General features: G+C 39.8%; 3 protein-coding genes and 14 non-coding genes across 18 annotated transcripts; 16 read left to right on the forward strand and 1 right to left on the reverse strand.

The window, feature by feature from the left end:
• The first annotated feature begins 1,138 nt into the window (after positions 1-1,138).
• Lst (Limostatin) lies at positions 1,139-3,488 on the forward strand. Its single transcript, XM_068288784.1, has 2 exons — positions 1,139-1,430; positions 2,721-3,488. Exons 1-2 carry the CDS (start codon positions 1,410-1,412, stop codon positions 3,135-3,137), a joined length of 438 nt encoding a protein of 145 aa, XP_068144885.1. The 5' UTR covers positions 1,139-1,409; the 3' UTR covers positions 3,138-3,488.
• On the reverse strand, positions 2,324-4,924 carry LOC137575983 (trypsin-like). Its single transcript, XM_068288783.1, has 3 exons — positions 4,615-4,924; positions 4,345-4,552; positions 2,324-4,286 (listed from the first exon to the last, which is right to left on the reverse strand). The coding sequence occupies exons 1-3, from the start codon at positions 4,880-4,882 to the stop codon at positions 3,668-3,670; spliced, it is 1,095 nt and encodes a 364-aa protein (XP_068144884.1). The 5' UTR covers positions 4,883-4,924; the 3' UTR covers positions 2,324-3,667.
• A 1,312-nt stretch (positions 4,925-6,236) lies between these two features.
• On the forward strand, positions 6,237-25,475 carry dom (domino). Of its 2 annotated transcripts, XM_068288941.1 has the most exons (15): positions 6,237-6,566; positions 7,201-7,756; positions 7,822-8,176; positions 8,398-8,779; positions 10,610-11,443; positions 11,663-12,938; positions 13,188-13,374; positions 14,886-15,022; positions 15,084-15,270; positions 15,507-17,612; positions 17,873-18,097; positions 20,861-20,896; positions 20,995-24,102; positions 24,163-24,588; positions 25,001-25,475. In XM_068288941.1, the coding sequence occupies exons 2-15, from the start codon at positions 7,212-7,214 to the stop codon at positions 25,007-25,009; spliced, it is 9,813 nt and encodes a 3,270-aa protein (XP_068145042.1). In that variant the 5' UTR covers positions 6,237-6,566; positions 7,201-7,211; the 3' UTR covers positions 25,010-25,475. The 2 variants fall into 2 exon arrangements, with proteins under 2 accessions (XP_068145042.1, XP_068145041.1); XM_068288940.1 differs by having other exon boundaries at positions 24,163-25,475.
• LOC137578449 (small nucleolar RNA Me28S-Am2589) lies at positions 8,214-8,322 on the forward strand. The gene has a single exon (XR_011032653.1). It is a non-coding gene; the product is annotated as a small nucleolar RNA Me28S-Am2589 (small nucleolar RNA).
• On the forward strand, positions 10,000-10,138 carry LOC137578459 (small nucleolar RNA psi28S-3316). Its single transcript, XR_011032663.1, has one exon. It is a non-coding gene; the product is annotated as a small nucleolar RNA psi28S-3316 (small nucleolar RNA).
• On the forward strand, positions 10,185-10,349 carry LOC137578457 (small nucleolar RNA psi18S-841/snoR66). The gene has a single exon (XR_011032661.1). It is a non-coding gene; the product is annotated as a small nucleolar RNA psi18S-841/snoR66 (small nucleolar RNA).
• LOC137578450 (small nucleolar RNA Me28S-Am2589) lies at positions 11,484-11,592 on the forward strand. The gene has a single exon (XR_011032654.1). It is a non-coding gene; the product is annotated as a small nucleolar RNA Me28S-Am2589 (small nucleolar RNA).
• On the forward strand, positions 12,978-13,128 carry LOC137578466 (small nucleolar RNA psi28S-3378). The gene has a single exon (XR_011032668.1). It is a non-coding gene; the product is annotated as a small nucleolar RNA psi28S-3378 (small nucleolar RNA).
• Positions 13,421-13,560, forward strand: LOC137578458 (small nucleolar RNA psi28S-3316). Its single transcript, XR_011032662.1, has one exon. It is a non-coding gene; the product is annotated as a small nucleolar RNA psi28S-3316 (small nucleolar RNA).
• On the forward strand, positions 13,723-13,862 carry LOC137578455 (small nucleolar RNA psi18S-841/snoR66). Its single transcript, XR_011032659.1, has one exon. It is a non-coding gene; the product is annotated as a small nucleolar RNA psi18S-841/snoR66 (small nucleolar RNA).
• On the forward strand, positions 13,891-14,030 carry LOC137578465 (small nucleolar RNA psi28S-3316). The gene has a single exon (XR_011032667.1). It is a non-coding gene; the product is annotated as a small nucleolar RNA psi28S-3316 (small nucleolar RNA).
• LOC137578453 (small nucleolar RNA psi18S-841/snoR66) lies at positions 14,055-14,192 on the forward strand. Its single transcript, XR_011032657.1, has one exon. It is a non-coding gene; the product is annotated as a small nucleolar RNA psi18S-841/snoR66 (small nucleolar RNA).
• LOC137578460 (small nucleolar RNA psi28S-3316) lies at positions 14,212-14,349 on the forward strand. The gene has a single exon (XR_011032664.1). It is a non-coding gene; the product is annotated as a small nucleolar RNA psi28S-3316 (small nucleolar RNA).
• Positions 14,374-14,511, forward strand: LOC137578454 (small nucleolar RNA psi18S-841/snoR66). The gene has a single exon (XR_011032658.1). It is a non-coding gene; the product is annotated as a small nucleolar RNA psi18S-841/snoR66 (small nucleolar RNA).
• On the forward strand, positions 14,531-14,668 carry LOC137578461 (small nucleolar RNA psi28S-3316). Its single transcript, XR_011032665.1, has one exon. It is a non-coding gene; the product is annotated as a small nucleolar RNA psi28S-3316 (small nucleolar RNA).
• On the forward strand, positions 14,693-14,828 carry LOC137578456 (small nucleolar RNA psi18S-841/snoR66). The gene has a single exon (XR_011032660.1). It is a non-coding gene; the product is annotated as a small nucleolar RNA psi18S-841/snoR66 (small nucleolar RNA).
• LOC137578448 (small nucleolar RNA Me28S-Am2589) lies at positions 15,311-15,420 on the forward strand. Its single transcript, XR_011032652.1, has one exon. It is a non-coding gene; the product is annotated as a small nucleolar RNA Me28S-Am2589 (small nucleolar RNA).
• Positions 25,476-25,505: the final 30 nt, after the last annotated feature.

A 25,505-nucleotide genomic window follows, 5' to 3' on the forward strand; every position in this document is an offset into this window, starting at 1 on the left:
AGCCATTCATGACGTTCATTTCTCAATATTCATTGACGTAGACAGAGACAAAATTTAATCAGTATTTTTTTTTTTTTTTTTTTTGTTTGTGATCTCCAGTTTTATTGCCTTTGTTTATATAATAATAATAATATTTGACAATTTGTTTGTTGAAGTCAGCATCACGTGTGAAGTTGTGGCATCAGAATAGTTAATTATGCGTATCTCTCTCAAGCATAACGCATAACTCCAACAAGATTCAAGATCTCCCACTTAACCTTCAGTTAGCTGAAGCATGAAAGCCAAAATTTCCAAGTGTGTGATGACAATTTTCCAAACCTCTACCCTCCCCAGGCCGCCAGCTCCAGCCCCAGCAAAAACAAAGACAAAAGACAAACAAACAAATATGCAAAGACAATTTGCATAATGTGTATTTAAAGTTAATTTCCGATTAGATCTAGAGCCTATAAAATCAAAACGGCGACCCATCAACACTACCGGCTTCCGTATTCATCTAATCCTGTGAATCATGCAATTAACTCACATCCAATCAAAACGTATCAAACAGATCTCTTCATCACTTAATACCTTTTAATTGGTCAAATGCGTCATGGAAAAAGCTTAAATATTTCTTAAGTCGAAAACCAAATAGAGAAGCTACAAAAGATTGGGAGACAATTGCGTTTCCCCTGACTCTGATGGGTAGACGGAATTTGATATACAAAATCAAATGAAAGTGTGTGTTTGTTTATTGTTTTTCTTGGCCCGCAGCGCTAATTACATTGAGGGGTAAGCGCTCTGGATCGGCGCCAATAATTTGGCAATATCGCCAATAACACCGCAGATACACACACTCACAGACCATTAACACACATGTATGAGTGTATATAGCCCCTGCATGCTCCCTATACCTTGCAGCCCACAGAAATTTATAAGCTCGTATCTTGGCGCGATATCGGTAACATACACTGAAACAAAAAAAAACCAAAAAAACCCGTTTCATATGCTGAAATGAAACGTCATACAATGTGCTCGTTGTGCCCCTCATCCTCATCATCATCACCATCATCATCATATCATCATCATCATGGCGCTTGGAGCTCGTTTGGCCCCATATAAAAGTGAATTTGTGACAAAAATTCTGAACAGTTAAAGCAAACGCTTCGCAGTGACAACACCCAACGAGAAAATAATAATAAACATAATAAATATATATATATGTATGTATATATAGACAAATATTGATATAGTTCATCAAGGTGTCCAGTGATTGATAAGAGTGACAATAAACCTTAGATTACTAATACGACGCGTGTGTTGCCTATTAAACGAATTAAGGAAACAACAACAACAACAAACGAATTTTAGAATATATTCTAAAAAACTTGCACCGCAGCTATAAACCGTTAGAAACAGGATAAAAAGCAAATATGTTTGCATTCACTTGGCAAGTAAGTAAATTAAAAAAAAAAAAAAAAAAAAAAACAGAAAATTAAAAACAAAAAATAACAGCAAAAAGAAACTAAAGAAAAAAAATTTCAAAAACATGTTTACTTGATTAACATTTTTGGTGGATTTTTTTGGTTCAAAAACCGCAAAGAAACCCAAAAAAAAAAAAAGAGATAAAAATAAAATATTTATATATATATGTATAACACTGTCTGATGCGACAAGGTTAAAACTAATCTAATTTGACAAAGTTCATCTAGTGATAGCCATAAGGAAGTTGGCCATAAAAACCAACTTCTTCTCCAAGTTTCTCTCTCTCTTTCTGTCTGTCCCTTTCTGTGTGTATGTTTCCTTCGTCTCCTTTTTTGATATTTTTTTTTTGGACTTGAAACTGTTATACATGTTTCACATGATTATTTGTTGTTGTTTTTGATATTTTTTTTTGTTTCTTGGTTTTAACCCTGAACCACAAAAATGCTATTAACCGGTTGCCTTTAATTGGTTTTGGCCTAAAAGTTACAAAAATAAATAAAAAATCGAAAACTGTAAATTTACATAAATTTCAAAGTTGAAATATATAAAGATGATGAATCATATATGTACATATACATATATATAATATAGCAAGGAGAGGGTAATAGAAGACTCACGCATAGACAAAGCCAACTGGAATATATGTTTAACACTTTATTTAGAAGTAGGAACCAGAATCAAATATATATATGTATATATTGGATTTTTTATTATCACCCATTACCAGTTGAAGATGTGATACATAAATTAAATTGAATTAAACTTTATAAATAAGAATATATAGATATACATGTATATATATGTTTGATCCGTTTGGTCATCCGGTTTAATAATATGCCATCGTGTCCAGATGTTGGCGCATAGAGATAGATATGAAGAAGGGGAGAGAAAGAGAAAGACATGTTGAAGGTGGAGACGTACTCATCATGCTCATGAATATATTGTTTCTTTTTTTTTTTTTTTTTTGCTTTTTACTGTGAGACTATAAATTAAATTTTGATTGCGGTTATATCACGTATTAAGTGGAGATTGTGTTTAATTTAAATTAATTATTGTATGCTAATTCAAAGCATAAGATTCAAGAATACTAAAAAAGTTAAATAAAACTAAAATCAAAGATATGCCATATGCCGGGTGGTGGAGGGAGGAGGAGAAGGAGGAGGTTGGACAGGTTCTTGGCCTCCAAGTTTTATTCACACCTCATCTGCCATGTGATAGACTCCCATCCAACTCATATCTTCCGCTTCTTCTTTTTGCAGGTGTGTCTGGCTTCCTTGATGATGATTGCAACGATGACGTCGTTGTCGAGTGCTCGTCCCCAACTGCAGGAGGCACCCCATGCTCTGCTGGACATTGAGACACCCAATCAATTTAGTTACAATTCACCATTGCAACAACCGGACAGTCTGAGATCGAAACCATATTTTGATTTCCTGAGCACTCTATATGCCCATGACACGGACAAGACGAATCTATTTCGTCCATATTCGGGGCGCCCACGTCGTGAGGCCGTTCAAGGATCAAATCATCGACAGGAACGCCAACGTCGTGCCATAGTCTTTCGGCCGTTGTTTGTTTACAAGCAGCAAGAGATTAGGCGACAGGAACTGAGAGAGGATCAGGCCAATAGACGCAATGGTCAGGCCAGTGCTTTGACTCATCGATACAGATTTTAAATTGGATTTGCTTTTTAAACCTAGTCCAACAAGCACATTTAAGATTTATCCAACCAATGAGTGACGGGCCACTGTCACTGGTCTGTCTACAGGGTCCCCTTAAGCACATAAAAGCACACACACACAACACACACACACACGCACACAATTAGATTAAGCACCTCGCACTGCAAAAAAAAAAAAATGAAGAAACTGAAGATTATGTTGATGTTGAAGAGAATTATATGACATAAGCACATCCCCTCGTCCCTAACGAATCTCCCCCACACACACACACTAGCATGTATACCTAAATTAAAATCGAATATTTGTTATACTATATAAAGAAAACTTTTGTTATTTTAAAAAGAAAATAAGACAAATTGTAGTTAATTATCATTCCTGGATCTAAGGGGTTACATACGAGTAAGGATTTCAGGATGGACAAGGGCAAGGACAACAAAAACGACTTCGAGACACCACATACCAGGCTATGGGCAAGCAAGAAAGGTCAATTATGACCACATTTTTTTTCGAAAATAATATTTATATTATTCACCCCAAATTATGCTCTCTATCCAGGAGTTAAACAAATGAACTTTGGTATAGACACTGGGTAAACCCTTTTCACCACACAGCAAGCCATAGGAAGTGATGCCTACAATCTGTTTGAGGCAATTGTAATGCGGATGTTGAACAAACATGGGCCCACCGGAATCTCCATTACAGGTATCTATGCCACTTTGATTATGTGATCCAGCACAGAATTGTGTGCGTACGTCAATATTAAATTCGATTCTCTCTTGGCATATGGGATAGGTGAAACGTTCCAGGCTCACTTTAAGAAGATGCATGGACGGATGACCTGCATTCTGTGTGAAACCCCAACCAGTGGCCATCAATTGATTATGATCATCACCAGCGCTGGAAGGCAAACAGGCTGGTGAAATATAGTCATTGATAGTAGCCTCTTGTAATAACTCGATCAAGGCAATATCATGATGACGACTCTCGTCATCATCTTCATTATATGATGGATGCGGCACATAGTTGGCCACTCCGAAATCCTGAGGCTGTGCATCATCTGTATTGCTGTTAAAGTCCAATTCACCCAAACGCACCACAAATTTAGGACAAGGATAGGTCAAATTCAAAATTTGTTCCTTTGTTCTATAAAGATTATCTATTAGAAGGATATATGAACAGGGTTTTTATAAACTTTACTTACTCGGTAGTGAATAGGCAATGGGCAGCGGTTAGAACAAATTTGGGATGTATTAATGTGCCACCACATTCCCATTTAATCTCCGAATCGCCAGGCATACGGCGTCCCAAACGTGCCATAAAGGGAAATTCTTTTCCTGCTGCCTTAGAGCCTCCCAAAATGAAAGGAGTTGATCGGCAAGACGGACGCAGCCGATTATAACGCAAACATTCTGAATATAAATATTTAAAACTTTGTTACGATTATGAAAACACTGATTTGCCATCTACTCACCCCTTTCGAATCTCTTCAGCTTTGTCTCTGAAGGTGAATTGGGCCTCTTTTGCAAGTCCAAGGGCAGGGGGCAGCAGACAATGTCGTTTTTTTCATCGCAATATTTAATGCCGGCTCCAATTAAATGTTGATTGTAGAACAAAAATGGACATCCCGTGGCTGACATTTCTTTGCATTCGCCTGTTCCTTGATCACAATACTCAACGGCTTTGGATGGAGAATATAGACCAATCATAACTAATAAAAAGTTTAATGTAAATAAAATCATTTTATATAAGTTCCGCCGTCAATTGCTTAATTCTCAAACGTATGTAGTATGTTTATCAATATTTAAGCGGAAGTATGAGTTGGCATTTTAGTCGCAATTTCTTTGTCTTCATTTTAAGTGCAAGCTGGTCACACAATATAATGATATTAGACATATTATTGTCTGTGGACACAGTGATTGAAAGGCCATGAATTTCAATCATCAATCATCTTAGATCTTACATCGATGGGGATCAGAAATTTTCTATTGAAGATTAACTGTCCCAGTAAAACAGGCTCCAACAACTCGTAATAAGAAGAAATTCAACTACTGGAAAATTCAACTGTGATACGTATGGCCTTTCAGCACATATGCGGAAAAACCAGAAATATAACGAAATAATTTTTATGTGAAATTTAATATTGGGTAGTGTTTTGATCTCCCATATATGTACATATAAAGTAATATACAAATGTATGAATTAAAATAGAAAACTCGTTCCTTTCATTGTTAAGTATTTAAAGACAAGTATCGCAATATTATTAAAATAGTAAATAATCCCAATGGCAACAAAATTCATTATAGTTTTATTTAACCAGAGTTCATTTTTTTAAACATGCCCGCCCAGCCAAAATGACTGAGACCTTAAGACTTCCGGTTCAGACCTTAGCACTTTGAGGTTAAACATCGATAACCGATAATTTCATGAAACCACGAGCCATCGCTGGTTTCCCACCTCTAAAACAAACGCAAAAAGTTACGGCGAGAGGGCCGAATTTTAAGGCGAATGGCCAATTTTTAACGGCTCGGGCGAATTCTACACTGAGAAAAATATTTATATTGTTTATGTATTTCATATATTAATATTAACATTATATATTATTATCTATATATTTACATTAGAAATAAAAAATGAATTGAAACTAAATTAGACCTATTAACAAAATTTAATAAACAAATTAGAACTAACCCACTTACAAACATTATTTAGCAATATTTATATATGTGAATATTTTTTCTTGCGTTTCATATTTCACTTTCACTCTATTTTGAAAGATTTTTGTGAATATGGTACAATTTTTTTGAATTTGATTTTGTTTTATTTTAAAATTTTTTTTATTGAAAAATAACATATATATATCTATGTATATAATTTATCTATGTATATAACTAAAAAAATTCTTAATTTCGCTGTTTTCGTTAACATATATATATGTTTATCTAAGTATATAACTAAAAAAATTCTTAATTTCGCAGTTTCGTTTAATTTTTTTCTTTCTGTCTTGTGGATAATCGTTTTTGTAAAAGGAACAAAGACAATTAAAGAGAAAACTGCAGCTTCAGAACCCGTTTTTCACAGTGTATAAAGTGAAGCGAATTCGCAACATACACACACGAAAAACGTGCTCTTCAATATTAAAATTTATTTTAAAATGAAACAGCCAAGCAGAAAAGCAAAACGGAAAATTTCTTAAAATTAAATTGTGGCAAAGAAATAATTGAAAAATAAAACGAAATGTTAAACCCAAATGTAGTAACAAAAAAGTGAAAAAGTCTTTGTTCGGGCACGTGGCTGGTTGGCGTTTTCGCAAAAGAAAAGAAAAAATATTACCAATTCGAATGTTACGCGGAAGTCCGACATTTCTTCCCGCTTTTGGGAGCAACATAATAACCAAAAAATAAATAAAAATTCTCCCCATCTGAGGTAGGCATTGCAAAAAATGGGCGAAAAGATTTTGTGAAAAAAAAAATGACAGCGACGCGCCGCCATGACATGTGTGTAGAGTGTGTACAGTATGGCCATCTCGTTTTAGCAACTGCGAAATTAATGGAAAATTTTTGCTTCGAGAATTTAGAAAACTGGGAAAGTTTTCCACAGAAAAGAACAAATTTTCAGAATAAAAAAAATTTACAATTATTAATTACATAATTAAATGTGTAAAAATAAAGTAGAAAAACGTGGAGAATTGTGCAAAGCCAGGGTTGCCGTCTCGCTGACAGCTTCATTTAGTAGGGTTGGAGACGAACACGTATGTGTGCATACATACATATGTATATGTATGTGGTGTGATAAGCGGATGACTATTCGTTTTTTTTGGGATAATAACTATGGTTCTGACGATTAAAGTTATTACGCAGTTGAGAAAGTGGATATATGTAAATATAATTAAAAGTATAATGTGTAGTGATTTGTAAATGTATATATTTCGGGTGCTATAACCAGGGATACATTTGGTGTACATGTGCTCTTGGCGATTTCCCGCCAAAAAAAAAAATGTCACTGAAAATGCTTATCAATAATCATGCATCCCTGTCTTCTTTTGGCTACTTTCTTGCAGATGTCTCAAACATGAATGAAGGTAATTCAGCAGGAGGGGGGCACGAAGGGCTAAGCCCGGCCCCTCCTGCTGTGCAAGACCGCGTTACGTTACAAACTACGGAAAAATCAGCAGCAACAGCAGCTACAACGCCCAAATTAGTCACAACATCCTCTTCACCCAGCTTCTCCTCCTCATCAAAGGAGGGAAGTGGTAGTGGAAGCGGTAGCAGTTCGTCCAATAACAAGCTGTTGCCCCTGACACAACATCATCAGCAACAACACACAGAGGCAACAAATTCTGCAACTGCCGTCACCGCCTCATCCAAATCCACTATAGAAGCTTATTCCACTTCACCACCGCAGGCCAAGCGTCAGCGTTTGGATAGTGAGAGCAACAGTAGTAGCAATATTGTAGGAACTTTAGTTCCATCTGGCAATATAGTTGGCTCGCTATTACCAGCCTCTGTGGCGGCCAGCCCGGAGGAGATTGCTTCGCCAGCTCTGCAGGACTTGAACGCGCTCAAAAAGCGCATACTTCAACAAAAATTGCAGATTTTGCGCAATCTTAAAGAAAGGTTGGTAGTTGAGTAATCTCAACTTGGGTTTTGTTGCATTAACCTTTGTGTTTGTTTTTAAAAAGGCATCTTGAAAATGTGTCCGAATACTTTTACCTACAAAACGGCGGCAGTATGATGGACTACCCTGCGTGGCGTAAAAAGACACCAACACCGCAGTTCATCAGCTATAGCAATGCGAATCGTATCGATCAGCTGATACAGCAGGAAGAGAAGCCATCAACATCGGCTCAAGCGGCACAAGTAGTATCAGCTCAAAATCAAGTTCAAGTAGAATTAACTACAGATACAACAACAACACCACCAACAATAACAAACACAGCGTCAACAACAACAAGTGCAACTACAGGGACATCATCAAACACAACCACAACAGCAACTACAACACAAGTTACTGTACCTTCTGATGCAATCAAAACGGTTAGTTTTGAAATAAAAAAAATAAAAAATAATTATTCCCATAATGATGTCAATTACCTAACTGATTACTATTATCGATCTATTTTTGAGAGATTTTTGGTTATTTTAAGATGTGCTCGATTACGAGGCATTTGTCTGAATGAAAACAAAAATTCTATACTTGGAATATAGAACGTTTTAATATGCCTTCCCTAACTAAATCCACTTGTAATTTGTTATAGAATGCGCAATCTCAATTGCCGGCCAAGCCTGGCACAGCAGCACCCACCTCTACTAAACCCAATAGTCCAGCAACAACTGCTGCTGGTGGGACAACGCCAACTGCTGCAACTACAACTAGCATCAGCAGCAGTAGTATAGTGGCCGCCGATCAGCCTACACCGCCAGCTACCAAAACCACCTCCAGCACCACAGCTGTAGCCACCACAACCGCTGGAATTAGCAGTAGCAACAGCAGCAGCAGCAATAGTAGTAATAGCAGCAACAGCAGTGGAGGTAATGTCCTGCCATCCGAGGCAGAAATTAAAATACCCGCTGTTGGTGCCACTCCTGTGGCTATATCAACCAAGTTACCAGCTGCTGTGGTACAGCTAACACAACAAGGTGAGTCCAACGGTGTCTGCAATAGATGGAGTCAACATATTTTTGTGTTTTTTTCTTTAATATTTTTCTGTTTTTTATGTTGTACGACAAAACAGAAAAAAAAGCCAAAATTAACAATAAAAGAAAAGAAAACGTTTTATGTTTATATGTTTCACAAAAGCCGTAAAAAGAAAAAAAATACCAAATAACGCTAAATTAACAAATAAAAAAAATCAATGCCAAATACTTTTAGCAAACTGCATACCAAACTAAAAAGTTTTTTATCATGCACACCAAACAACCACAAAACCATTTCCAAATCACATCCCCTCCTATCAAATCACACTAAAACATTAACAACAATAATATAAATTACCCTATTAAACAATTTTTTGTTTTGTTTTGTTATGTTTGATGTATACATTTTGTTCCTTACCGTTCTATCGACTTTTGATTTGCATTTTGCACACACAAACACTCAATCATAACCTTATATCCATCCACCCTAAACACACATCACTCAAAAACTCACCTCTCAAAACTCTCACTCACTCATAATTTCTGTATCTCCGTTATCGTTATATCGTTATACTATATAGGTCACATACCCGGTAGACCTCTAGGAGGTCGTCACGGTATGGTGTTTGGTCAAATACCCGCTCCTCCTGCCATAGGAAATTCTTCTGTACCTTTGGTGCCAGGTGCTTATCGTTCGAAAAAAAAAAAAAACAAAACAAAAATTCAAACTACAATTGTTCAGTTTTCTAATTTTCTTTTGTTTTTTCTAATTCTAATATTGAAGCATATAGTTAATTATGATTTTGCTAAGCGTAGTGCATTGACATTGATGTGTGCCTAATTCTTCAATAATTCTAATATTATTCATTTATATTTTTTTTTTGTTCAAACTATGTAAATCGTTTTCTAGAATTGGTAATTGATGTCTTCAGTTTTATATATATTATTTAAACGTTAATATAATTGGTAATTCGCCCAAGAAAATATCAGAATCTAAAAGGCTGTTGACGATTTCAGCAAATGACAATGATTTGTACCAAGAACCCAACAACTATTTCATAAAGAAATTAGCTACAGATGAATTTAAGAGTAGTAATTACTAAAGAGGGGGTTGAATACAGTATAGTTGACCTGAAATGAAATTGAAAGAAAACTGAATGCAATACCATTTTTATTAAAGTTACAAATTCGTCCATTTTTACATGATTTTCTTTACAAATTGTTGCACCTAAAAGCGTTTTCTTGTCCGCCTTTAAATAAACATGCGCTTGAAAATCGTAGATGTGTGCTAAAATATATAAATAGACAGTTGCAAGTGATTCCAATTGATTTCCAGTGAAATCCATAACGCTGACTACAGATTTCTTATACATACATATGTAAAGAAAGAGAAAGATTATTTTGGGGTAGCAAGTGCACTCTGTGTCACAATGATTAAACAACACATGTGAAGACAATTTTGTAGCTTGCCAGATCAATTTACTATTTAATTAGTGCCTTCAGCTTATCCATGTGGCAGGGGAAACAATTTTAAGCAACTTGCCACATTGAATCTGGGTACGACAAAGTTTGCTGCATGCAGTTTCCTTGTTTATTAATTTCATTAATCAATTCGCAACTAATTCTAAATAATGCATTAATTAAATAATTTAAACTGCTTTCCTAGATAAATTCTATGTATATACATACCTATATATAATTTTTATGTTTTTGCACCTGTTTTTCCAAGCATGCTTTTCTCTACATTCAAAGAAATGTATTTTTAAAATGAATTTATTTTGCCTGACGAGAGTGATTTACAATTTTTGTAATTTACTATCATTTTCTAATAAGGTGGTACACCCTTGGTACCCTGCAGTACGGCAGTGGGTTCAACTACCCTGCGACGAACTACTCCGCAGCCAACGGCAACGGCACCGTCCACACCCGGATACACTGGCAATGGACCTGGCAGTAGTACACCGAGTAGCAGTAGTTTGCTTAGCCCGGCGATTGCTGGTAATAGTGGTGGCGGATCGACAACCCATCAGAATACAACCACTGGCAGCGGCAGCACGGTTAACGCTAGCACGAGCAGCGGAGGCAACAACAACAATGCCATCACAGCTGCCCAGGAGTTTTCGTTCAAGGCTAAACAGGAGGTTTATGTGATGCAACGTATATCCGAATTACAGCGAGAGGGATTATGGACTGAAAGGCGATTGCCAAAGCTACAAGAGCCAAGCCGACCCAAAGCCCATTGGGATTATCTACTCGAAGAGATGGTCTGGCTGGCAGCGGATTTTGCACAAGAGCGCAAGTGGAAGAAAAATGCAGCCAAGAAATGTGCCAAAATGGTGCAAAAGTATTTCCAAGATAAGGCCACTGCTGCCCAACGGGCGGAAAAGGCCCAAGAGTTGCAGCTAAAGCGTGTTGCCTCATTCATTGCACGTGAAGTGAAAAGTTTTTGGTCAAATGTCGAGAAACTGGTTGAATATAAACATCAGACAAAGATCGAGGAGAAACGCAAACAGGCGCTTGATCAACATTTAAGCTTTATAGTCGATCAGACGGAGAAGTTTTCGCAACAATTGGCCGAGGGCATGAATAAGACAACTAGTGGGGTAACGGAGACCACGCCAAGTTTGAATTCCAGTCGCTTAACATCGCCAAAAAGAGAATCCGATGGTAAGTTTTCCAATTCTTTCCTATTCTCCAAAAACTCTTTTAACAAATGATGACTCTATACAAAACTGAAATGTCTTTTTGGTCTATTTTTGACCTTCTTGATATTACCTTGGGATGGTCGCTCTGCGAGGCATTTATCTGATGGAACAAAACAAAAAGATTCTTGTTGTTAACAACTCAGTTTATTACTCTACTAACTTTCTTTTTCTTTTATTTTAGATGAATTTCGTCCAGAGTCTGGCTCTGAGGATGATGAAGAGACCATTGCCAAAGCTGAGGAAGAGGCAGCTGATGTTAATGAAGAGGTTACAGCATTGGCCAAGGAATCTGAAATGGATTTTGATGATTTTCTTAATGATTTGCCACCGGGTTATTTGGAAAATCGAGATAAACTTATGCAAGAAGAACAAAGCTCCACGGCAAAGCCTGATGATGATGATGATGATGGCGATAATAGCGATGATAGCGAGTTCCAGGCTAAAGAGGCCAGCGATGATGATGAGAACACCATTAGCAAACAAGAGGAAGCCGAACAGGAAGTCGATCATAAAAAAGAAATCGATGAATTGGAAGCCGATAATGATCTTTCGGTGGAACAGTTGCTAGAGAAATATAAATCCGGCAAAATCAATGAAGATGATAATAAACGGCCATCATCCAATGAACCGCCAAGTGCCAAAAGACGTAAAATGGAACTCGATTCAGATGATGAATCCACGGCTGTCGAGGACGATGATTCCAGTGATGAAAGTGAAGTGCCGAGTAGTGACGATGAGGAGGAAGATCTTTCCACCATTCAAACCGACACCGAATTGGATGAAGCAGCCGAACAGCATGCGGGTCTTAAAAGTTTAATAGCAGATAGTGAGATTAAAATTGAAGGAGGTGAAGCTGCAGCTGAAAGTAATGCAACTACCACCGGCAATAAAGATGACATGCTCAACGATGCTGCCGCTTTGGCCGAAAGTCTTCAACCTAAAGGCAATACGCTTTCCTCCACCAATGTGGTTACTCCTGTGCCCTTCCTACTCAAGCATACGTTACGAGAATATCAACACATTGGCTTAGATTGGCTGGTGACCATGAATGAGCGCAAACTCAATGGCATACTGGCCGATGAAATGGGTCTGGGTAAGACCATACAAACCATTGCTTTGCTGGCGCATTTAGCTTGTGCACGGGGCAATTGGGGACCACATTTGATAGTGGTTCCCTCATCTGTGATGCTCAACTGGGAAATGGAATTCAAAAAATGGTGTCCCGGCTTCAAAATACTCACCTATTATGGCTCACAAAAGGAGCGTAAAATGAAACGTGTTGGCTGGACTAAGCCCAATGCATTTCATGTATGCATCACCTCATACAAACTGGTTGTGCAGGATCAACAAAGTTTTCGACGCAAGAAATGGAAGTACTTAATTCTCGATGAGGCGCAGAACATCAAAAATTTCAAATCTCAACGTTGGCAATTGCTTTTAAATTTTTCAACCGAAAGGTAAGTTCCAATTCTACTTGTCCACCAGAATTAACAAGAAGCACCAAAATCAGTAACCAAGCGAATGCTAAACTAGCTTGGGGACTACGCTTGGGTGCTAAAATTGATTTAACCGCTCGCTATAATGCCAAACATTACATTAAGAGCATAACCTAATCCTCGCTATGCTTGTGGCCCTGTTTCGAGACACTAAACGCCTTAGAAATGCTTTCTTACGGGAAACTAAAAACTATTCTCCCTTCCATTTAGACGACTGTTGCTCACAGGAACTCCTCTGCAAAATGATTTAATGGAGCTTTGGTCTCTGATGCATTTCCTAATGCCGTATGTCTTCTCTTCACACCGCGAATTTAAGGAATGGTTCTCTAATCCTATGACTGGCATGATTGAGGGAAATATGGAGTACAATGAGACATTGATAGCGCGGCTTCATAAGGTAAGTCAAACAATAGCTACATATGGAAAAGGTTGAAGAGAACTTTAGCACCTTAAAGCGTTTTCTTGTCGGCCAAATTAAAAAATGCTCTGGAAAATCGTACAAAGTGTGCAAAACTAAAGTAAAAAACAGTTGCAAGTGATTCCAATAACCACATTGTTGGAATCCATAACGCTGTTTACACGTTAAAACATAAAACATGTGGAGTAACCCTTAACAATTATGAGTTATAGAATTTTTGATTAGGATAGAAGTGGTCTTTCCATACCATACGACTTGATATATATTAAGAGATTTTTTTTCCTTTTAAATGATGAACAGACCACTTATTATTTTCGTTAAGTCTTCTGCAAGCGCACTCTGTGTCACGTTCGACAACCTCATGTGATTACAATTTGTAAGTTTGCCAGAGTAAGGCGTAGCTTCTTATCCATATGATTAGATTTCTAACATGCTAATCATTTTGACGAAGCCTACGACAACTTTATTGACCAAAAGAAGACGACTTAATAATTTTGCACCTAAAAAGCGTTTTCCTGTTGGTAGAAAAGTGCTCTGGAAAATCGTAGTTGTGTGCTAAAGCGATGTTTCTTTCCATAGCAAAACGACTTGACTTATTTTTAGAGAGTTCTTGTCCATTAATTTGGTAAACAGATTACTTATCCTTGATATAATTCCATAGCAAGCGCACTCTGTGTCACATCGATTGACCTCATGTGAATACAATTTGTAAGTTTGCCAGAGTAAGGTGTAGCTTCTTATCCATGTGATTAGATTCCAACTTGCTAATCACTTTGACGAAGTCTACGACACGTTAATTGACAGAAATAACAAAATGGCACCTAAAAAGCGTTTTCCCGTTGGTAGAAAAGTGCTCTGGAAAATCGTAGTTGTGTGCCATAGCGAATTCTTTCCATAGCAAAACGACTTGACTTATTTTTAGAGAGTTCTTGTCCATTAAATTGGTAAACAGATTACTTATCCTTGATATAATTCCATAGCAAGCGCACTCTGTGTCACATCGATTGACCTCATGTGAATACAATTTGTAAGTTTGCCAGAGTAAGGTGTAGCTTCTTATCCATGTGATTAGATTCCAACTTGCTAATCACTTTGACGAAGTCTACGACACGTTAATTGACAGAAATAACAAAATGGCACCTAAAAAGCGTTTTCCCGTTGGTAGAAAAGTGCTCTGGAAAATCGTAGTTGTGTGCCATAGCGAATTCTTTCCATAGCAAAACGACTTGACTTATTTTTAGAGAGTTCTTGTCCATTAAATTGGTAAACAGATTACTTATCCTTGATATAATTCCATAGCAAGCGCACTCTGTGTCACATCGATTGACCTCATGTGAATACAATTTGTAAGTTTGCCAGAGTAAGGTGTAGCTTCTTATCCATGTGATTAGATTCCAACCTGCTAATCACTTTGACGAAGTCTACGACAGTTTTTTCAGTTCAATTGATAAAGTGACTCATGTTTATTCTTTTTGTCTCTCTTTTATTAGGTTATACGACCTTTTCTGCTGCGTCGTCTCAAGAAGGAAGTAGAGAAGCAAATGCCCAAGAAATATGAGCATGTGGTAATGTGTCGCTTGTCGAATCGCCAACGTTTTCTCTACGAAGACTTTATGAGTCGTTCCAAGTAAGTAAAATCTATGAATTCTGTTTAAAATACAAAAATTAAATTTTCTCGTTAATTGCAGAACGCGAGAAACGTTGCAAACTGGCAACTTGTTAAGTGTGATAAATGTTTTGATGCAATTGCGTAAGGTTTGCAATCATCCAAATATGTTTGAAGTTCGTCCCACCATATCACCATTTCAAATGGAGGGCATTACATTCCATACACCACGATTGGTGTGCGATATAATGGAGTATGATCCGTTCACGGTGAGTCAGGAGAACGAGGATATAATATAATGGAGAATATGAGAATATGATGATAAATTGTCACTGATAGTTGGACTAAATCTATTTTTGATCGAGTCGTAAACTTTTTTAAGGATGTTCGGTTTGCCGAGGCATTTGTCTGATTTTTAACAAAAATTTTTTTATATTATATTTTTCATATTATCAGCAAGTTTAAGAAATTTTAACTTAAATTTTGTTGTATTTTTATATTATAGGAAATCGACTTGCAAACGGTGAACCTTCTGTTGCTGCAACTGGAGTTAACATTGACTGCCTATGTCTCTCACAAGTCGCGTCTTTTGGCTCCACCTCGTAAACTGATTGAGGAGGTGGACACAGCACCACAGCCACCACCACGTTGTCCCAATGGAAAATATCGTTTCCATATACGAGTGAGAAACGCCGAATTGGCTCAACGTATTAAACTGCAAGCAGTTCGAGTAGGTGCCAGTCCAGCAATGAAAATGGAAGGATCCAAAATTGTACCCGTACGAAGTTTAGTGCCCAGTGGACGAGTTTTGAAGCGAGTCAGTGGTTCCATTAATCCTATAAATATGGCCCTTAAACCTGTGGTGATAAATAAAGTGTTGCAAACAACATCGACGACGTCGACGACTTCTACTACTCCTTCTGTGGCTCCGCCAGCTTTACGTTCGCAAATAAATGCACCAACCCCGGCTAAAGTGGCCAAAACAATGCAAGATGGCAAACCCTTTTTCTACCTCACACCAGCTACAAATGTTGGAGGATCGGGAGCTCGTTTAACTCTAACCAGCAAGACGACAGCAGCAGCAAGCAGCACGACAACACCCTCCACGTCGCCGAGACCACAAGCGCCGCTTGCTCAACAACAGCAGCAACAACAACAACTGAGTAAAGAACCCATTGTCAAAGATTTGGCTATTCATGTGAAGCAGAGGCAGCAGGGCTTGATGGCCAATGGCAAAGCAGATGATGAATCTTGCTCTAATCCTACGCCGGAGGCAGCAGAAGATCCATATAAGGTGCAAGAATTGATTCAAATGCGTAAAGAACTGCGTTTGGCCTCGCTTAAGCGGATGTCCCTGATCAACCGACGTCGCACGGAAGCCACACCTATCTATGGTGAGGATTGTCGCTCGGCCATTGAACGTTGCATGCAGACAACGCGCACATTGAAACGTTCAACGTGGCAGACGCGAGGCTATGCAAATTGTAATACGGCCATGTTGCATCGTTCAGACAGTTGGTCATTGAATGTCATACTGAAAAGTTTTGAGCAACGTTGTCTGGAATTGGGGCCGATCTTTGCCAATTTTGTAATATATGTTCCTTCGGTGTGTGCTCCCAGAATACTTCGATATGTTCAGAATCTTTCGTCCACGCATTGGCAGCATGAGAGAAAAATCGAGAATTGTGTAGCCGAGGCATTGTTACCCAAATTGGATCTCCTGCATCCCATTATATCGGCAATGACTACGCAGTTCCCCGATCCCCGCCTAATTCAATATGATTGTGGTAAGCTTCAGACTTTGGATCGTTTGTTGCGCCAATTGAAGGTTGATGGACATCGTGTCTTGATCTTTACACAAATGACCAAGATGTTGGATGTGTTGGAGGCATTCTTGAACTATCATGGTCATATTTATTTAAGACTCGATGGCTCCACGCGAGTGGAACAGCGACAAATTCTAATGGAACGTTTCAATGGAGATAAACGAATCTTTTGCTTCATACTCTCAACACGTTCTGGTGGTGTGGGCATTAATCTTACCGGAGCGGATACTGTGATCTTTTACGATTCCGATTGGAATCCAACTATGGATGCCCAGGCCCAGGATCGTTGCCATCGGATAGGTCAAACACGAGATGTTCATATCTATCGACTTGTTTCGGAGAAAACCATCGAAGTGAATATCCTGAAGAAGGCAAATCAAAAGCGAATGCTCAGTGATATGGCCATTGAGGGTGGTAACTTTACCACAACTTTCTTCAAAAGCTCTACAATTAAGGATTTGTTTAACATGGACGAAGAAAAGGCGGAGAAGGCAGACACCGAAAAGGAGAAAATTGTAACTACAGAAATGGAAACGATGGAGCCGCCGGTTATTGTCGATACCGAGAAGCAATCTTTACGTGCCTTTGAACATGCTTTGGCCGCAGCCGAGGATGAGCAGGATGTTCAGGCTACCAAAACAGCCAAAGCCGAAGTGGCAGCCGATTTGGATGAGTTTGATGAGAATATTCCCATAGCAGATGATGCCAATCAAGAAGGTGGATCAGCACATCAGCCAGTTGAGCTAAGCAAAGCGGATATGGAATTGCAAAATCTTGTCAAGCAGGTGAGCCATTTGAATATAAATTGGACTATTAGTGAATCTATGGCAATGTTTGCTCTTGAGGTCGGATTGAGTTTTAATTACTCTTTCGATTTAGCAAACAGGGCCAAAAGAAAAATTCTCCTTTCGGAGAATTCAGAAGTTCAGACATAGTTGAAGCGATTTAACCCACGCTCGATTATATCACTCAGCTTCTGACATTTTTCAAACAAACGTGCACCAAAAGGATCATTTGCTTAATGGATTAAAATTTGTTTTTCTAGCTGTCGCCAATTGAACGTTATGCCATGCGATTTGTGGAAGCCACTGGAGCCGCCTGGTCAGCCGAACAGATGCGTGCCGCCGAGGCGGAATTGGAAGCACAGAAACGTGAATGGGAGGCAAATCGTTTGGCTGCCATGCACAAAGAGGAGGAGCTGCTAAAACAAGAGACGGAACCAGCCGAGGAACAGCTTACTTATAGCCGCAAGGATTCGTCAATCAATCAGGTTAATACCCAAAAAGATTCTAACAAAAGAATTGCGGTAGGAGGAGTAGGAAATAATAGTAATAGTAAGGGAGGAAAGAGCCGAAATCGCAATAAGCGGAACTGTAGGGTTCGATTAAGCAGAAGTGTTAGCCATTCGAAAAAGGAATCGGCGGCAGCGTCAACAACTCAAAGTAGTCCGAAAAGAACACGTCGTAACAGCCTTAATGTGACGGCTCCAGCAGGGGTATTAGGTTTAGGGGGTAAAAGCTCAACGCACAGCAAGAGATTGGCAACGAGTGCTATGCCGCATATGCCAGCCAGAAGGCACACGCGCCTGCATTCATTGGGCGCGGCCGATTCGGCCAATGTTGTTGCTGTAGTGCAGCCCACTAGAAAGACAACACGCACAGCTATGGCTGCTGCAGCAGCCGCGGCAGCCGCAGTAAACGATGATGAGGAGGAGGAGCAGCAGTCACAACCAGCAGAAGAGGAGACATCAGAGCAGCAGCGAAGGCCCAAACGTCTCTCGGCAAATATTGCCATGAGCAAGATTGTAAAGACTCCCGTGAAACCGATAACAGGGTCCCTTAAGAAAAAGGAAACTTCTGACAAAAGAAGATTAGTAGAAAGAAGAGCAACGATATCAGCTCCGCTTGTCTCCTCAAATTCTGATGATGATGATGATGATGATGATGAGGGCGAAGATGAAAGTGAATCGGTTTGTGTAGAAGATACCGAAGAAGAGGACGATCAAGACGGCGATGAAGAAGAAGTGGAGGAAGATAATACCACACAAACCGAAGAGGATAATGAGGATGACGATGAGGAAGAAAGTCATGTAGATGTTTTAGCCGAAGAAGATTCCGATGTTAAAAGTTCCTCTAGCTATGCTACACCCGGTGAAGGCGACACCGATACCAACAGTATAGATGGTTGGAGTGCTCACAATCAAGTTCAAGATACCACAATGACCAGTTCAACGTATTACAATGTCAGCGAGGAGACAGATACAGATGAAGCCAATAATGATCCGTTGGGTATGGTCAAAGGAGATAATAAAGGCGATGTGAGCGAGAAGGCAAGGCAGGCAGCCAACTCTGATGATGATAATGATGGAGCTGATGGTGAAGCAATAATTGGACATACCCCACGCACACGTTCTCGTGGTTCCGTCAAAATCAATCTTTGGACACTTGATGTAAGTCCTGTGGTCAACACCCTTAATCGAAGTGGTGCTAAGAAGGCATCCACCCCTAAAGAGACACAAAGTGAGCCCCGGCGGCGTTCCCAGACGAGTAACATTAAGCAGAGAGTGGCCAAGAAAAATGAGGATGAGACAAAAAATAATAGCACGACTCTGCATCGATGGATAACAAAAACGCCGAGAGTACTGCTGCGCTCCACTGCCGCAACGCCTGCACTAGTAGCCACATCTTCTTCGTCCTCCGCCTCCGCAACAGATGCAAACACTTCCGCCTCGGCGTCCTCTCCTTCATATTCTAATCCTACAGCCAATTCAAATGGAGCAGCCACCGCCAGGTGATGCTGATGATCTTACGTTCCTCCAGTATTAGCAGTTCATCCTTCTCCATCCATCGTATATGTTTGTTTGTGTGCGTATTGTGTGATTTTTAGCGGGCAGCCTTTGTGTCGTCCATGCCAAGTTCTCGAGCTGAGAGAGAGATTGAGCGATTATCGAGTATTTTATAGACTGTAACAAGTTTCCTTCTTATCATACTTTATGTATTTAAGTTTAGTTAGGTGATACACACAATATATGAGTTTAGGATAACAAAAGTGAAAAGTGAAGGCATCTCTCATTTTTATCATCATTTAACACTGACAACCAACCAGATATAGATTCAGATAAGATCAGATTGTATATAAACTTAACTTTAATAATGTAAGTTTACGGCCAGAAAAATAATTATTATCCTTAGTTTAAAAATAGTTTCCTTTGTTGTTTAAAGAAATAAGTCAAAACCTATTCATTTCACTCGGCATTATTATCGCTTTTAGGTTTAGGTCTCTTAATTTATAATATTCTTTTTGCATTCTATAATTTATTTTGTACTATTTAACTTAACATTAAACACAATCGCCAAGATTGATGACTATTAACTAAAAACAAAAACGAAAAAAAAAACAAAGGAAACAGAGAAAAGATCAATAAAACAAAACATAAAAAATCAATTGATGATATGCTATGCTTTGAGTATAATAATTAACAATTGTGAAACAAAAACAAGACGTTGTGGTTTTTATTTCGTGCATCAAAAAGAAATTTCCTTCTATTTGTTATATCTGCATATATATATAAATGATTCGAGGAGACATTTGCACAATAAGATCGAGAGAGAGAAAGAGGGAGATAAAAATAAGCGGAAATCATTATTTAAATGTAGAGAATTCTGTTTTGGTGTGTCGCAAATTGTTCTCGCTCCGTACTAAAATTACAAAAAACAATCAAATTCAAATTAAATCAAAATTAAAATGGTTCGGAATGAAAGCTACAACGCCTCGCAAAAATTTCAACACAATTCCAAACTAGTTATATAAGTATTTAATCAACAATGTTCAAAATAAGAAAAACCAAGATTTAAAACCAAAAAAAAAAAAAAAAAAACACCAAAACAGAGTTGCTTTAAAACATAAAAATAATGTGAAAAATACGTTTATTCTTTTCTTAAACTCTTTTTGAATGTGCCACGCTTCGACTCGCCTCGCCTCGATCCAATCTGGTTTCTCCGATTCGCCTTTTCAATTTAATGATGATGTCTAGGTGTGGATATCGCGCAATACCATGGAACAGATGCCGGTAAGTCATAAAACACAAAAAGAGAAAACGAAGACGAAAGAAAAGTAAATATATTTGAAAAATGAAATAAATTTAAATCTTTTCCCTTCCTTCTTTAGATGTGGTGTCCACCTACGCCGCCCCAGGATAACGATGACATTTATATAGATCATTCGTTATCCTTTATGTATGAACTAGAACCCATTGCTGAGATGGATCTACCTCCGGTGTATGTGCGTAAAGAGCATAAACGTTCACGCACCGATGCGGGCGGCAATGGTAGCTATGCCGATGGCAGTCGTAGACCCAATAAAATGCGTCGTGAGGATAATTATGTACCACCGAGATCGCTATTCGATCGTCCCACAGCTCAGTTGGCTCGTTTACGTCGCGATTTGAAGAGCCAGCGTTTCCGTGGCAGCTTCAAACCGAATTCCCCTATACCAGGGTTGAAGCAACAGGTGCCAGTTAAGCCACTAACCGAACCCGAAGCCATGAGTGAATGGTGCATCTTTGAGGATATTGCCATATTGCATGTTCTCATCAACTTACAAGGTTTGCCATGTAATCTAATGTTGCTGTCACCAGGACAAACACCAAATTGGGATTTGGTATCCGAGTTGGTGAACTTTTGCTCGAAAACCTATAGATCCGCGCGTCAGTGTCGTTTTCGTTATGAGACTCACATACAAACACGCGAAGAGAGTGTCAAGGCGGTAGAGAGTCCCAAAAAGCAAAAGAAACTGAAGCCAACATTGCGCACGGAATATGTCAAGAGTCCCTTACGTTATTTACGCACCACGCAACTCTATTGTAGCGACAACAATGCCTCATTTTTCAAGGTGATGCGTTCGAGGTTCGATAGCATTAAGACGGCCTATTTGAAGAAGGCCCCGCCGCCAAAGCGTCAATTCAATGCACCAAGTTTAATGAATCCTAAGCATATGGAAGTGTTGCAAGAGTTCGGTATCCATAATTATGATCAGCCTGTTTCGCCCATGAACATAGCCATGATGAAGGCCAACAAAATGAGGGAAAAGCAACAGCGCGGGGGCGGACAACAACAGCAGCAGCAACAACAACAGCAACAACAACAACAACAACAACAACAACAGCAGCAGCAGCATCAACAACATCAAATTGCCCAACAACAACAACAACAGCAGCAGCAACAACAACCTTTGCAACAGCAACAAACAGCAGCCCAAGTACAGCAGCAACAACAATTGACTGTAACAACACCCACAACTTCATTGCCCGTGCAACAGACTGTAGAACTTGTGCAACAGCAGCAGCAGCAACAACAACAAACCAATAACTCTTCAGCCGCAGCAGCAACAACCGTTTCTGTGCCCGCCCAAGGGCAACTCCAGCAATTGCAAATACAACATTTGACAGCAAATGTTTCAACTGGTCAACAGACAGCCATACTTTTGCATCAAACAACACCACAGCAGCAACAACAAATGCGTACGGGTCAGACGACAACAACGCAACAATTGGTGAAGACCATAGTGGGAACCTCATCAAGCCTTATGGCCGGCCAGCTGCAACAGTTAGCCGCTGCCAGTGGCAATGCAACAACGGGACCCACAAGTGTAAGTGTGGTGCTAACCACACCGGTTCAAACACTGCCCGCTGTAGTGCAAACTCAAAATCAGAGTGGCGCCCAAATTGTGTCTATATCATCGCAGACATCGTTACCCGTTAGTAGTGCCCCGCAGTTGGGTAGCATTGTCCAGACTCAAACCCTGCCGCAAGTGGGTTTACAATCAGTTGGTACTGTGCTGACCACCACTGCCAGTCAGCAGCAACAGACTACAGCCGTTACCACATTGAATGCGGCCATGCTTAGGGGTCAGAGAATAGTTTCAGCCGGACCTGGGAATACTGTGCAACAACGTACAACGGGCACGGGGCAATCTATTGTATCTATGCCCAGTTTGGGACAAAATGTTGGGCCCCAATTTCAGACGCATGTGCGTTTGGCAGCTGTTCCCGCTGCTCAGGCAGGCAATCAGACAACCACTCAATTGGTGACCACCAAGGGTATACCGGTGAGCAAAACTGTGATCCCTGGGACTCAACAGCAACCTGGTGGTGCTCACATTCAACTGTATCGACAGCGAAGTCTCAAAGTGTTGCAGACAACGGCAGCGCCTCAAGGCGGTGCCACTGCGACGGCCGGCGGTGGGGCAGGCACTAGCGGTAATCTGACAAATCCAACTGTTGTCCAGACAGCCGGCACTATTATCCAAACTAGCAATATGCCCACTCATGTGACCAGCCAAAAAGTGGCTGTATCCGGGATGCCAGGTGCAACCACAGTGCAAGCTGGAAATGTCGTGAGCAGTGTGCAAATGCATCAGCAGGCGCGAACGCAGCTTATCAAGCAAATGGCAGCGAACAAACAGGGTCTGCAGCGCCAAGTGGTATCTGCGGATGGAACAACAACCACGGCAACAACAACAACTGGTGGCGATATGTTGCTCGTGAAAAGGCATAACATTTTGGCCCAAAAGGGACAACAGGGCACGGCATTGTTTACCACAACAACAGCCGCCGCTGCAGCAGCAGCCAATGCTCAACAGCAACAACAACAACAACAGGGACAATTGCCAGTCGCCGGTCAGCAGCAGACACAGCAGGTATCACAGCAACAGATTGCATCCCTGGTCAAGGCGTCCACTGCGGCAGCGGTAAGTGGCAGCAGTGTTAGTGCCGGTGGAGTAACTGTCTCTGCCACCGGGCCACCCAACATGGCTTTGCCACAACTTAAGCCGGGTAGTCAAATAAAAGTAACCATGCCACAGAATCAGGTGCGTCACTTGCAGATGCAGCAACAGTTAACGATGCCCCGCAAGATTAGTCGCATGACCACCAATATAGTGGCCACACAGCAGGGGCAACAGCAACAAACAGTTGGCGGTGCCACTGTTGCCGGAACTCTGCCCACCGTGGCATCAGCGCAACAGCAACAACAGCTGCAGCAACAGCAACAACAACAGAAAGTCTCCGCCGGTGGTGGAAGTGTTCAAGCACAACTGTTGCACATACAAAACACGAAAGCTTTGCCCAGTTCGGTAACAGTTCAGCAAATCCAACAGGTAATGCGTAGTGGCCAACAAGGAACACTGGCCACCAATCTAGTGCTAGGCAAAACTAGTGTCGGTCGTGTAATCCCCGTTTCGGTGGCCTCGCAGGCCAATCAACGTCAGACTATACAGGTAAGATCCATAAACAGATAAGCAGACATTTAAATACTTACTATTTTGAATTGTTTTTAGGTGGTTTCTTCAGCCCAGGCCTTGACAGCTGGAAATTTGCGAACTCATGTTTCAGGACAGAATATAGCCAGCGCTTTAAAGGTGGCGTCGGGTGGAGCTGGTGGCCAAGTGACAACCCAGCAAACTTTAATTGCTGCCCTGCAGCATAATCAGAGGCAGAATGCCAGTCCTGTGCGTCTCCAGACAACAGCTGGTGGTAATCTTTTGGCTGTGGTTCAGCAACAACAACAGCAGCAGCAACAACAACAACAGCAAAGCATTGCTGGTGGACCTACAACTGGTCCAGCTGAAGTCATGACCATAACCACCCAGACCACACAGACTACTTTGCCCACTGTGCAGCAGCAGCAACAACAACAACAACAACAGCAGCAGCAGCAGCAGCAACAACAGTCGGGAGGCGTGTCCCAGACCACAACGCAACAGGTACGCAAGCTGGTACATAAAAAGATCATGATACGCAGCGAAAAAGAATAGCATTTGGCCAATAAAGCCGCCAAGGCGCGTCATCGCCGAAGCATGGCCAAAGACAACGCCGCCTTCACTTCCACCACCAGTTCCTCTTCCTCCACCATTACCACTTCAACCAACACCACACATTCAGACACCACCGCCATAGACACAAGTGCAGCAACATAAAACAAAATTCTCAAATCAAAAATGTTTGGCCAAAAATAATAAAAAAGAAAAATCATCTCACAAATTCGAACGAACTTCATGTTCTCATTTATTAAATATATCCCTCAAACAATCAGTCGATCCGTCTGTCTGTCAGTTAGTCAGTCATTTACTGTCATTGCTAAATTGATATCAATTTATATTTGGATTGGTTTTGCAGCCATTGTGAGCCAAATCTGATTGTGAGTTTGGCCTGGTATGGGCCGATTGATGAGGATCATCCTTCTTTTGGCGCTCTCAGCTCAGCTCAAGGCGTTGCCGGCGGCTTTCTTTTTTAAATAAAATATATAAATATATACATATATATATAAATGTAATATCTTTACTTCTTAAGTTGTAATCTGTAATTAAACTTGTAATTATTTATATATACTTAAACACAAAAAATACACTCACATACTTACCTATACCACAACTACATGGATACGTACATATATGTAAACTATATATAGATATATAATTAAATATATAAATATTCCTTTCTCGATACTAAGTTCTATACTTCTTTCTCCATAGTGTTAAATATTAATTAGAATATACGTAAATCTAGATGTACAATTTTTAACTTATGATTCTAGTATTATTTTCTAAAGTAAATACAATAAAATACAATATATATAAAAGTGTAAGAACAATTCGACAAGCTATAAATGTTTTGGAAGTGG

This window comes from Drosophila tropicalis, unplaced genomic scaffold, assembly GCF_018151085.1.
Source record: "Drosophila tropicalis isolate 14030-0801.00 unplaced genomic scaffold, ASM1815108v1 contig_593, whole genome shotgun sequence".
NCBI classification, from domain to species: Eukaryota; Metazoa; Arthropoda; class Insecta; order Diptera; family Drosophilidae; genus Drosophila; species Drosophila tropicalis.